This window comes from Indicator indicator, chromosome 6 (assembly GCF_027791375.1).
Source record: "Indicator indicator isolate 239-I01 chromosome 6, UM_Iind_1.1, whole genome shotgun sequence".
NCBI classification, from domain to species: domain Eukaryota; kingdom Metazoa; phylum Chordata; class Aves; order Piciformes; family Indicatoridae; genus Indicator; species Indicator indicator.
In genome coordinates, this window is record NC_072015.1 from 34,560,340 (window position 1) to 34,572,921 (window position 12,582).

At 37.9% G+C, this 12,582-nt stretch overlaps 1 protein-coding gene across 2 annotated transcripts in view; it reads right to left on the reverse strand.

Annotated features, from left to right (window-relative positions):
* Positions 1-12,582, reverse strand: part of TEX10 (testis expressed 10) — a 54,577-nt gene that overhangs the window by 13,409 nt on the left and 28,586 nt on the right. For both annotated transcript variants that reach the window (XM_054381554.1, XM_054381552.1), the window contains exons 9-10: positions 3,836-3,924; positions 2,390-2,523 (exon numbers count right to left, since the gene is read on the reverse strand). In XM_054381554.1, coding sequence (XP_054237529.1) covers positions 2,390-2,523; positions 3,836-3,924 — 223 coding nt within the window. The remainder of the gene's footprint in view (positions 1-2,389; positions 2,524-3,835; positions 3,925-12,582) is intronic.

The following is a 12,582-nucleotide window of genomic DNA, read 5'->3' on the forward strand; positions in this document are numbered from 1 at the left end:
CTGGGGCGGGGAGAAGAAATCACACCCCAAAACCCCACAAAAGCCTCAGCACTGCACATCAGTCCTTCTGGCAAGCACTTAACAGGAATAATTTGACTTACAAATCACATCTAAGTGTAACAATCTAACAAATAAAAAAAAAAAATCTCTGCATACTGGGAATCTCATTATGCCCTAAAACCCCCAAAATAATGCTGAAACATAAGTTCTGTTTTTTCAAGAGGAGAAATTTTTAAAGTATCACAGAATCACTGAAGTTGGAAGGGACCCTCTTGGCTTCTAGTTCGATGCCCCTGCTCAAACCAGGTCAGCTTGGTTACCCAGCCTGGTTCTGCATATGCCCATGGATAGGAATCATAACATACCTAGGCTATTTATTCCACTGTTTCCATCACCCTCACTGTGAGAATGTTCCTTGTGTTTACATGGAGCTTCATGTTTTAACTTGTGCCCTATTGTTCCCACTGAGCCTTCTCTTCTCCAGGCTGAACAGTCTCAGCTCTCTCAGCATCATCTCATATGAAAGGTGCTCCAGTAAGTCTGGAGGAATATCTGATACAACCCAGTTTGCTAGAAACTTTCCACAATCATAAAAATGAGAATCAGAGTGAAGGCTTTTCTCCTCCTTAACAAGCATAAGAGTTGTAAGCAGCAGTTCAGAACTCCCTTTGGTTAAGAGTCTACAAAATGAGGTGGGACTGTAATTCTCATTGTTCTTCACGTATTTTTGATGTGTGAAATTTTTGTTCCTGTTCTTTTTCATAACTTAGGTCTCCAGAAAAAAAAAAAAGACTTCAGGGTGACACAACTGCAGAAGTGCAGTGCCACATAGGATGTGCAGACCTCTTTCATTACTACCCAGGGATTTCCAACTCTTTACTTAATGACTGCCATTCATTTCTGAGAATCTTTCCCAAGAAAAGGCACTTAAAAAAAAAAAAAAAAAAAAAAAAAAAAAGGAAAAAGGCAAGTCTCAAGTTTCTGAAAATAATGATTCTCTTTGATGGCACCAAAACACTGAAAAGACTGTGGTAGAAGTAAATCAAACTTGCAAACAGGAACCAAAGGCACAAATTAGTAACAATCAGAACACTTCACTGTCCCTAAGTGAAAATAGTCCTATTGTGTAGCTTCCCAGAAAACTTTGCTAGATTTGTGGAAGAGCAGCAAACAGAGGAAGAGACGGAGATGACGCAAGAGGTGGCATTTTCAGAAACAGGTAAGGAATATAGAAATCCTTTAGGTGCTCTATGGGATCATGCCAATTCTTGAGGAACAAGTAACCCCTCTGCTGCATTCACAGAGGACCAGTACTGTACAGAACAGGCAGAAAAAGAATTTCAGTTTTTCAATACTGGATAAAGGAGTTTGGTGAGAAAATGCTTCGTTACTGGCCAGAAGAGACAAAGCAGAAGAAATGAGAAAGTTTAGCTATTCCATGGGCTGACAGAAAGCTGGACATGTAAAGATGTGTGCTGGTCATGGTACCAAATGACCAACTTTGCTCAAAATAATTTTCAACACATAATAGCACACGCTCAGTGTATTTCTTGGGACTATCATTAGTTTCACTAGATTATCACTTGAACTTTATGAATTAAAAGAAAAGATCTACTATACTGCTTTCTTGAACCAAAAAGACTGCCACAAAAACTCAGAAAAGATCATACAAATAAAACCCTCTATTACTTTCTTTTGTAATCATGACAGATTTCACAAATACTGTCAAACTGGCATGTCATTAAAACATGCCTTAAAGACCTTAAAGTGGTTTCTGGTGAGCTAAGCAATAAAAAGAGGTGAGCCAGAATGAACACTAATGTACCTGGTCTGAATAAAACCCGATGGCTCAGATCAATAAATCAAGATTTCAGCTCTTAGAATCTTACAAACAGGAACTGAATTCGGTGGGGTTTCTAACCCCAGAATATTTTGATTAAATAAACATCAGAAGTTATTCTAAATAATCACCATTGCCAACTTAATATTATTTCCAAGTTAAAATCTCATTTAATGCAAGTGCTTTTTAATTAACGGTGGGATTTACTCTCAAAGACAACTCTGTAATTAGTAATTTTACAGTTAATTTAATTTTGAAAGCCAAAACACACTGCTGGTCTTAATCTTCATAGTGTTTAGGAATTTTCCACTAAGCCCTCCACCTATTTTTTCCAGGAGTATTGTTTTGCATACTACACATCCGAACATTCACCTTTTAAAGCAAAATATTCTCTGAAGCTGCAGAAAAACACTGGCTGTTTGACAGCTACTATATTTTTCATTCTTTTTTTCAGCTCAACTCAGAACAAGATTTAGGCATCTGTGGAAAAGGCATGGAGAGCACTCGGAGTTTGTATGCTGTCATTTAGAATTAGTGTTGATGTATTACCTCTGTCACAGCCCAGTGGTGTAAAAACTGGTCCAGATCAGTTAGGTAAAGACGGACAGGTGAAAGCTGTGTCTGGCTAATGTGTGGTTTTCCTCTAATGCCCTGGAGACTAGTCAACTCCTCTCTTGAAAACCCTAGAGAAAAAGAAGCAGTACAACAGAATCACAAAGCAAGTCAAGCATTGTTCTACTTCAGCAGCATCACTGACAAAACTTGTCTTTTAAATTATGTCTGCATAACATTCATTGATAAAAGCTCTTACTTGGTATTTTAAATTAAGCATACCAAAATATCAAAGCATATCTGACTTCTGGAAAAAAATGGAAGAAAACAACCAAACAACAACAAAAAAACCACAACACAACACACCGCCACCCCCCCAAAAAAAAAAAACAACACCAAAACCCCCAACCCAAAAAACACAACACAAAACAAAGCCATACCCATTTAAACAACAATAGAATGGAAATAAACCCTGTAAGAAGCCAACGTTATGCTGCATTTTCAATGCATATGTATCTTTTAAAAATATTTTAATATTATTTTAACAATTGAAATAATTAATATTTTAATATTTTTAATAATGCAGAACAGTTCACTATTGTGTTCACAGTAACACTGGTCACAGTGTTTAACCTCAGGGTTAAAAACAAACAAACAAAATTAAAAATCATTTAGATAATTATTTCTAGCCATGTATTGGATGTTTTAGTACAACAGAACTACTGCTCCAAAACAGTGATTTTGGTTCTGCTTTTGTTTTCTCAGTTATTAATATGGCTTCCTCTTCACTGTTTTAGGAAAAAAAGGTCATTTTTGAAAGCAAAGTAGTTAAATATTGCAAGCAACTGAGGTGATGAAGACACAGGACAAGTTACTGGAAGGTATTTCCCAGTACTATGCCATTTTAGCCACTGTAATTTCCCAAAGCTGCACCACCACAGAATACAACTGGTTTTATATCTCAGTAAGAATATAGTAGCACAAGTAATTCTGCTCACATGCTGACTCTGGGCAGCTCACTTCAACAAACTTTGATTACTTTATTCTGATGGAATGTTTTTAACAGCATAAGCATATCCACAAGAAATCCCAGAGGTACTAGTTTATATTATTATGAGCCAATAAAAGGTATTTAATCTAAGAAAAATAAATTTTGTGTCATATGCCGAATTTAGGTTCTCCTCATTCCAAAGAAAGTTGCTAGAATTATGAGAAGTATGCAAATATCCAGCCTAAATGGCAAAGTAAAAAATAAGGTGTCAAAAACAAGATCAAGAGGGAAAAAAAAAAAAAAGGGTATCTCATACCAAAAGCATTTAACAAGATTATAATCACTCTCAGGAAGTACTTACTACACCATTTATTCTAAATTAAATCCAGTAATTGACTATCAAAACAAATTTCATTGTAATAATTCTGAATTATGACATTCACATGGATTACCTATAAGGGTTGAAAACAAGAAGCTGAAATAGTCCACATCATTCACTGAATTATCCTGCACTTGGCACTTCCAGCCTGCAAAGGATGATCTACACAAAACCAATAGCAGATAGTTTATTAAAAACCATGTAATTAAGAATTCACAACCTACCTTCACAATACAAGAAATTAGCATGACTAAATTGTTAATTTTAGCATTCCTGTTTCCAGCTGCTGTTGCCAGAATAGCAATTTAAATAGCTTCAAACCCAGAACCTGCTCTTTTCAAGACAAGTAATGCTGAACTTTGTAGCCCTACACGGGCTTAGGTTGTCAAGTTCATTAAATTACTGAGATAGCAACTTTTCATAAATACCAGTATAACCTTTAATATAGTGACAACAGCCAACATAGAGTAAATTAGTTCTCTTTCCCTGATTTGGTAAAAGTCATTATATTACTAAGCTGGACTGTATTTTTTTGTTACATCTACTACTTTGAATACAGCTCTTCACATGAGCAATAGGTCCCATTTAAAAGCCGTCTCAGCACCTATTTTAGAGCAGTTAAAGCTATTAAACACAGCACTAAATTAAAATCTTGCTTTGATATTTAGAACACAAAGAGGAGCAATACGCAAAGACAGGAGCCAACTCCTTATCAAAGCTTCCTGACACTTCCCTTTTCAGGTGCAATCTGTAAGGAAGAAGTGGAGCACCAGCCTACTTTTGTTTCTCATATTAGAAGCTGCATGTGCTTATGGAAACTCGGAGCAAACAGGCACTGCTGATCACCTAAGAGCAAGGTCTTGCCCATGCATTGGTGCAGAACCAGGAGAATGGCAGGAGCAGGGAGCAACTACACCTCACACGCTTTCCTTAAGAGGCTGCTCTTCAAAGCCACATCCCAGTATGCAAAATGCATGTTATTTAAATTTACTCACTTGCTGCTCTTGGCACTCGCACTGTAGACTATGGATCTTTGCCGTAAAAGATTGCTGCTTTCTGCTCTTACAATCCTGTGAAATTTCAGAGCTTCTGAATGCCATTTTTGAAGCCAACTATCTGCCTCAGATCACTTTTTTTTTTTCCTAATTTCTTTCTGCTAACAGCCAAAATGGCTTAGGCTCATGGGTAACAAAATTCTGGATAGCTTGTTTTTCAGACTTTTTTTTTAATGCTCCATGATTTTGGGAGCAAAAATATCGAATTTGGTATGCTTTTGTGCCAGAAATATACATTTTGCCACCCCAGGAAAATACATCCATGGTATTTCAGCGTCTACAAAAATGACAGCTAGAATATGCACATGTCTGGAGTTACTCAAAAAGAAAAAAGTAATTACAGATTTTTTTTTAAGAAAAAATAAATTAGGATTTAATCAGACTACTATGTAGGATAGTTAATTCTAGGGAAAAACAAAAAAAGGGAATCCCAGCTAGGTGAGAGAGAACAGGAAAAGTCTTTATTAAATAAAGTTCCCACTTCATATCATATTCTTAATGGTACATCCTTATGTCACAGGCATATTTCAAGTGACCTAGTGACTCTTCTGTGCAGGTAGCTCTGCATGGTCGCTAGTCCCTAGGAGACCTTTGGTCCTCCTCTGAGGCCTGAGTTGTGTCTTCATTTTCTTAACCCATAGTCTCTCAGTCATAAGGCTGGAAGCTTGGCTGCCCACAATAACACAAAGAGTCTTCTCCCAGAAGAAAGGATCATTTCTTCCCTTTTTCCACGAAGGTCCAAGTATGACTCATTACAGTATCAAAGATTTTTCATACATACTCAACTACAGCAGCAAGAGGTCTTGCCACCTATTTTCCCAAAGGTTCTATATAAGAATTCACACAGGAATTAGATCCATATACCAAAAGAGACAATGAAATCCATGCCCTCTTCAGCAAAGGGGAAGAAGTTGCTTGAATCCAATGCACAGGGACCATGAATCAGATTTGGAATCACTCATTGTACAAAAATAAGCACTGGTGAGAATGAAGAGAGATTCCAGAGAATGTAGGTCTTACTGAACACAAGTTCAAACTGTGATACAATCACTGAGCAAAGTGGTGGGCATGAAAGAGATTGGAAGAAGTCAGATGACAAGCTGCAAAGGGAGTTGGGGAAATACAACAATAAAATCTTGAGCAGGAAGACAGGAAGCATGGAAAGAACTTCCAGTAAGCACAAATTAAGGTATTAGGCACTTGCATGACAAAGCCAGTCAGAATATGGTTTAAAATATTTTTCCAGGAAACAGATGTGCCAAATTCCTCATAACAGAACCAGTAGATGTGAGAATTTTACACTGATTTCAGATGAGACTGAACAAAACTCAGACTCACTGTAGGCTAGCAAACACAAACAACAGGTTTAAGACATACCTGGACAAGAAAAATTATTCTGGAGCTTATCGCTAAGTGTCTTGGAACTTTTCAAACTCTTGAGCAGTTTTCTTTTTCTACCCACATTTGACTGCACACTCACTAATCAGGACAAGTCTTCTAAGTATCCTAACAGCATGCCAAGCTAAGTTCCATCAGTGTAGACACAAGAGGAAGCAGACAGAATTACTGCTGTTCTGCCCTGGAAACAGGAAGGCAGGGCATGACACAAACCCTTGACAGAGCTATTAAATGGTTTTAAGACTCATCTTGTAAGCAGGGCTACACTGAGACACAAGCATGCAAAACCAAGATCCCAAAATTCAGTTGCAGTTGACTTCTTTTAAAGTTAAATTTATTACATGCATAAAAGAAGCCTCCATGTTAAAAGCATATTGAGGTTAAAAGCCATCTAGCATTCAATTTAGAAAGAGAATGCTGCCTACAATCTTTGGCTTGTCCTCTTTGTGTACATGCCTTAGAGTTTGACAATATGGTATGTGGTAAGATAGTATTTTCTCTCTAAAAAAAAGACAATCTATGCTTCATTCAAATTACGTGCAAATGTATAAGGCATGAGTTAAAAGAAGAAAGGCTTAGCACAGAAATTCTTCAGCTAAACAATAGGGTTAGGCATTATACTGAATCACCCTCCTACTTCTATCACAGAGATTCTGTTAGAATCTAAATGAAGACTTTTTCAAGTTGGAGTACAGCAAGTTAGTGGCAACATATTTCTCTAAGTATCATCATATAAGGAATTAAATTTACTTTTAGATTAGAAAAACCCCACATTAATAGTGGTGGCTTCTCTCATCCCTTCTGTCTGCTAGTTATCAATAGTCCAGCAACAGATCAACAGCACAAAAAACACTCAAAGACCATTAACAGCTATGAAGCTATTCATCTATCTTAAAGAGCAGCACACAGATCTGCCTGATCTCTATTGCACCACTTGCACTTACAGTGAAATCAGAGTAAATCCCTTGGTTTCAAGATCGTAAATGCTAAATATTCTGAAAAATCAGCACACAAATGTTTCCTGCTGAATTCCTAAAGCCAGCAGGTACTTCCATGTACTTCTGTCTATACCCTTCCCTTGCCTCCAGCTCCTTATCTGCAAGTTGGAAAAAAATACCACCACCTCATCTGCTACAGCAGTGAAGATACTTGAGCACCACACAAAATTCCACAGGCAGAGGGGAATAATTTTGTTTTCCAAGTGGGACATAATGCAATAGACAAAACATGGAACCTTCTACTGAAGCAACAGGGACAAAGCATAACATGATTTAAACACTCCTCCAGTGAGCATGACTGGCTCAATACAAAACGTGTGATGGAAAAACAACAGGAGATCTGGTAATTAAAGACTAGGTTAGGATCTCACAGATATTAAGGCCAAGATCAGTGTCATCCTAACATTGCAAGTGGAACACCATTACAGCATAGAAGTTTAAATACAAATCTAACCAGCTGTCAAGGCCTCAGTTACCTTAGAACCCAAACAGCTGTAATGTAAAGTGGCTCAGTTCTAAGGTTCACATTAAAGGAAATCAAAAGTAAACAACAGAACAAAAGAAATGTAGTTCTAGAATGGATATTAATGTACTAAAAATACATTATAAATTACTTCAAAAAACTTCAGTGGATAACTAAGAACTACATGCACCTTTTAAATGATTCCATGATACTTATAAATTACACACTAGACATTTAACTAAAAAAAAAAAATATATGATTTATAGGTGGAAGCCTCTTATTATAACCCCCCTTTTTTGAATAAATTTTTACTGACAATAGGAACCAAATTGCATGTGAGAGACCTCTTCCGTCAGCTACTCCAAACCCATATTACCTATGATGAATTACAAGTTGTAATTTCCATAAGGTTACCTGCTCACTATGATAACCTCTCTACTGAGGTTTAGGATTGCACTTTTAGGTAACCTGCTCTGTATGCCAAATGGTATTAAAAGAAAAGCTGAATCTAATTAACTTAAAAATCACTGTTTCTCTTGCCATTAGTATAGCTAATACTTCTCAGTCACAGCAACTGTGCAACACATTCCTGTTATCACTTGTGGATTAAATTTTAACTCCAGACCGACTTCTGTTCACACTGTTGTTCTTTCAGGGTGGGCTCTATCACACAGTTGCAACATAAACCAACCGCGGTTTGTGCACAAGTGGTTATTTCTCAGCTACAAATCATTAATCTTTTTGCTTCCTGACTCAAACTAGCTACCAATTGATTTCTGGTTCAGTTTTAAGGTGTTGGTTTTAACTTCCGTAGTTATAAGGAGCCTTTAGGGTAATAGAGAAGTCTTCGGTAAAGTAACTTTCATGAACCTTGCCGCGGTTATTTTAAAAATTATCCTTCCGCTTGTCCTGTAAAACACACTGCTCAAACTCCCAAAACACACTCAGACAGTAATGCACCTATCAAGCACAGCAAGTTTTGTTAATAATTTTATTTTTGCTGTTGAGCGGCAACATTGAAAGAAGTGTAATAAATCTCAAAATCCTGAGTCTACTCTTTAAAAATACTTGAAGTAAAACAAGGAAAAACACAAGCAAGATTCACAGCTCTTCTGATATCACCCTTTTGTTCATAAATGCAAGGACTACAGAACTCAAGAAGTGTAAGATGAAGAGTTTGGGTCTTCTGTTCAAGGAAACTGAAATCTAATTCTTCACCTTCCAGGAAGCTACTTCCACTGCCACAATAGTGGATATTCTAGCACAGGGTGTTCCTGAAGTTTTACAGAATTATTTAAATGTCTGCAAGAGAATAACTCAAGAAACCTAACTTAACTCAGACTGCAATAGGAGATCTCATTTTAAATTGATTGTATCAACTATTGACTGCAGATCTAAACTAAGGTCTCCTGCAACTGTTTCTTTAATTCTAGTTCATAAAAATCATCTAAAGGGAGTTTTTCCCCAGAGTAGGCAGGTACTTGCACTGCTGTAAAATATTTTCTTTTAAAATACTGAAAAGCCCTGTGCCAGTATTTACCTCAGCACAGTCTATTCCTTTTTAGTTTTAATTAAAAAAAATTAAGTCAAATTGAAATGCAACTACAATAAAGAATACACTCAGGTTCCTGCATCAGCTTAATCAAATCAGTTGCGTTACACTGTTAAGAAACAGGACTCAGTTTTCACAGTAGTTCTTGAAGAGGCAGGAAAAAAAGACTGTCACAAACTGCTGCTGAAATTGTTTAAACAAAAATTAAAACTTTGGGTGCTTCTCTAACCCTGTACCCATCTCATCATTCACACCAACTTTGCTCCATGTACCATAGGCCCCAAAGGTAAACTCTGAGAGGAAGTGAAGAGTTTTTCCCATCTTTTTCCTCTAACAGGTTACAATATGCAGGCAGTAGTTTGTTAGTGCAAGTTTTTTTGTTTTAACTTTCATTATCTCTTTTGAAGGATCAAGTCCTTCCATTTGAAGATGTGGCAAAAATATAACAAACATCTGCAAGGAATTACCAGGGATTTGGGGAAAAAATCTGAAACCTATTTTAAGAAAACAACAATTTGAAGTATGCATTGTTAAAAGTAAGCCTGTCAGCTACTCATTTGCTCTGCAGTTGCAAAGGTTGTCTCTGAAGAAAAGAACTGTTTACACGTTATAAACGACAGCAGAAATCGGAAGAAACATTCACTAATGAGCAAACAGCAATTCTAAGGGCAGCAACATAATTCTTCTCCTCTTGGTTAGGAATATCAAACTACAACCAACTAGCTGGCGACAAATTTAAAGGGCCATGTACTTAAACACAAATCTAGCTTTCCTACTCTCAGGTCCTAGACCTTCACATAACAGTGAGCAAGGTAAAATCTGTTGACCAGATACAGGTGGAAGAACACACCATAACCCACCCCAGGAACAGTGGATCCTTTCTGATCCTGCAGCAAGGAAAACAGATCAATCTTTTGCTAGTCTTCCTCAGTGGCACCCAGTCAGGTAAGTGCCACCATTCTGAAAGCACATTCTTCTTCTTAGTTTATATCCAAAATAGTGCCTTAAGCATTTTTGTTACCTCTTCAATAGTTTCCTCCTCCATTTTTGTTTCCAAACTGAGGTGTGAAAATACAGCCAGAAAAAGCACTTCACAGTGAACACACACACCCCTTCCTATTCTTACATTCTTCTTAACAACCCATTCATAACCACACCACCTTCCTATACATGTATGCTTTTTGACTCCCCTTCCACAGAATCCTGAGCTGACTTTTCATTGTACCATTTGTAATGAAAGTGGGGTTTATGGTTTGTTGTTCCGTTTTACCTTATTTTTGTAACAATTTCGTTTCATGTATTCCTCCATTTCTTAACAAAAACAAACCAACCAACCAAAAACCCAACCAACCAACAACAAACAAAAAAAAAAAAAACAACCCTGTTAGAAATCTTTTCTACATTTCATCAGTATGGGAATGTGGTGGGTTGAAATTCCCCCCCACCCAGTCAATTGCTCTACCAGTGTTGTTATTCACAATAATGGGTTACTATATTCTCTCCAGGTTCACAGGATGTTAGGGGTTGTAAGGCACCTCTGGAGATCTTTCAGTGCAATATCCCTGCCAGAGCAGGACCATAGAATCTATCGCAGGTCACACAGGACACATCCAGACAGGTCTTGAAAGTCTCCAGGGAAGGAGACTCCACAACCTCTCTGGGCAGCCTGTTCTAGTGCTCTGTGACCCTTACAGGAAAGAAGTTCTTCCTCATGTTGAGGTGGAACTTCCTGTGCTGCAGTTTACATCCACTGCCCTTTGTCCTATCGCAGGGCACAAGTGAGAAGAGGCTGCCCCTTCCTTCTTGAAACCAAGCCTTTATATATTCATACACATTTATTAAATTCCCTCTCAGTCTTCTCCTCTCCAGACTAAAAAGCCCTAGGTCTCCCAGTCTTTCCTCATAAAGCACATGTTCCAGTCACTTAATGATCCTTGTAGCCCTCTGTTGGACTCTCTCAAGTAGATCCCCATCCCTCCTGAACTGGGGAGCAATGGATGCAATATTCTAGGCGGGGCCACACTGTGGCAGAGTAGAGGGGGAGGAGAACCTCCCTCGATCTGCTGGACACACTCCTCTTAATGCACCCCAGAATACCATTGACTTTCTTGACCACAAGGTCACATAGCTGTCCCCATGGATAACTTGTTGTCCACCAGGACTTCTAGGTCCTTCTCCACAGGTCTCTCCAGTTTGCACATACTTTCAGAACAGAAGGCTTTTCTTTTTCTTGTCAACAACCAGGCATCCAGTAACTTTGATTAAGTAGTATACAGGCTCTTTGTTACCTATGTTTTGCAGTCTCACTGTGCCTCCAAGTTATACCATCAAAGGTTGCAAAGCACAGAACTAGAATGACTAAAGTAAAAGTAGTACTTACTTACAAAGGTAGTATCTATAGAAAATGTTAAGCTCTATTATGACCTTAAAATATCTCTGAATAACGGATTGGGAGAGACAGTTTTACACCTTGTAAGTAACAGACATTAAAATATCCACCCCAGTTCTTTCTAAATCCCAGATTCTTGAAGACAGTGGGAATCAACAAGCGCACCTGGCTGCTTGATGAGGTGCCAGCTGATCTTCCTCATTATTGTCTGGAAACCCAAAGAATATTTTAAAGGTACTACCTCTTAAGGAAAGAGTCCATTTATAGTTACAACAAGCAGAATGCAAGTTACCCCAGTTATTTCAAATCTGTGAAGACTAGGAACTCCCACAGAATTTATGTCTCGCTGGGGGAAAGCACTCAGCTTTTATTTATATGGTCCTCACCCTTCTTTTCCAAGAGCAACAGAAACAACTCTTTGCAAGACCCCAGCAGGGAAAGAGCCCCCCCCAAGAATAAGAAATGGCTGTTTGAAGCCACTGGAGATCTCATTTACAGACATTCTACTTCAAGAGAGAAATGGCATAAATTAACTCCCATTGTTTTTTATCTAGGCAGTGAAATATTGTCTGCCCAGTTCTCTACTACACAAATAATTTCCAGACACACTGTTCCAATGGATAAAAAGTTGTAAGAGAAATTGTAACTACTATGCATAAGGAAGCATTCAGTCAATCTAACTATGCATAAATCACATTCAGGTAACTACACTGAATAAAGGCACATAAATTACACAGATTCACAATGGTTGGAGAAGACCTCTAAGATCATCAAGTCCAGCCACTATTTAACTCTATCACTTCTACAGCATATCCTTAAGCACCATATCAAGATGGCTTTTAAATACACCCAGGAATGGTGATTCAACCACTTCTCTGGGCAGCTTGTTCCAGTCTTTGATAACCCTTTGGGTATGTAAGTTCTTCCTAACGTCTAATCTAAACTTCCCCTGGCATTTCCTCATC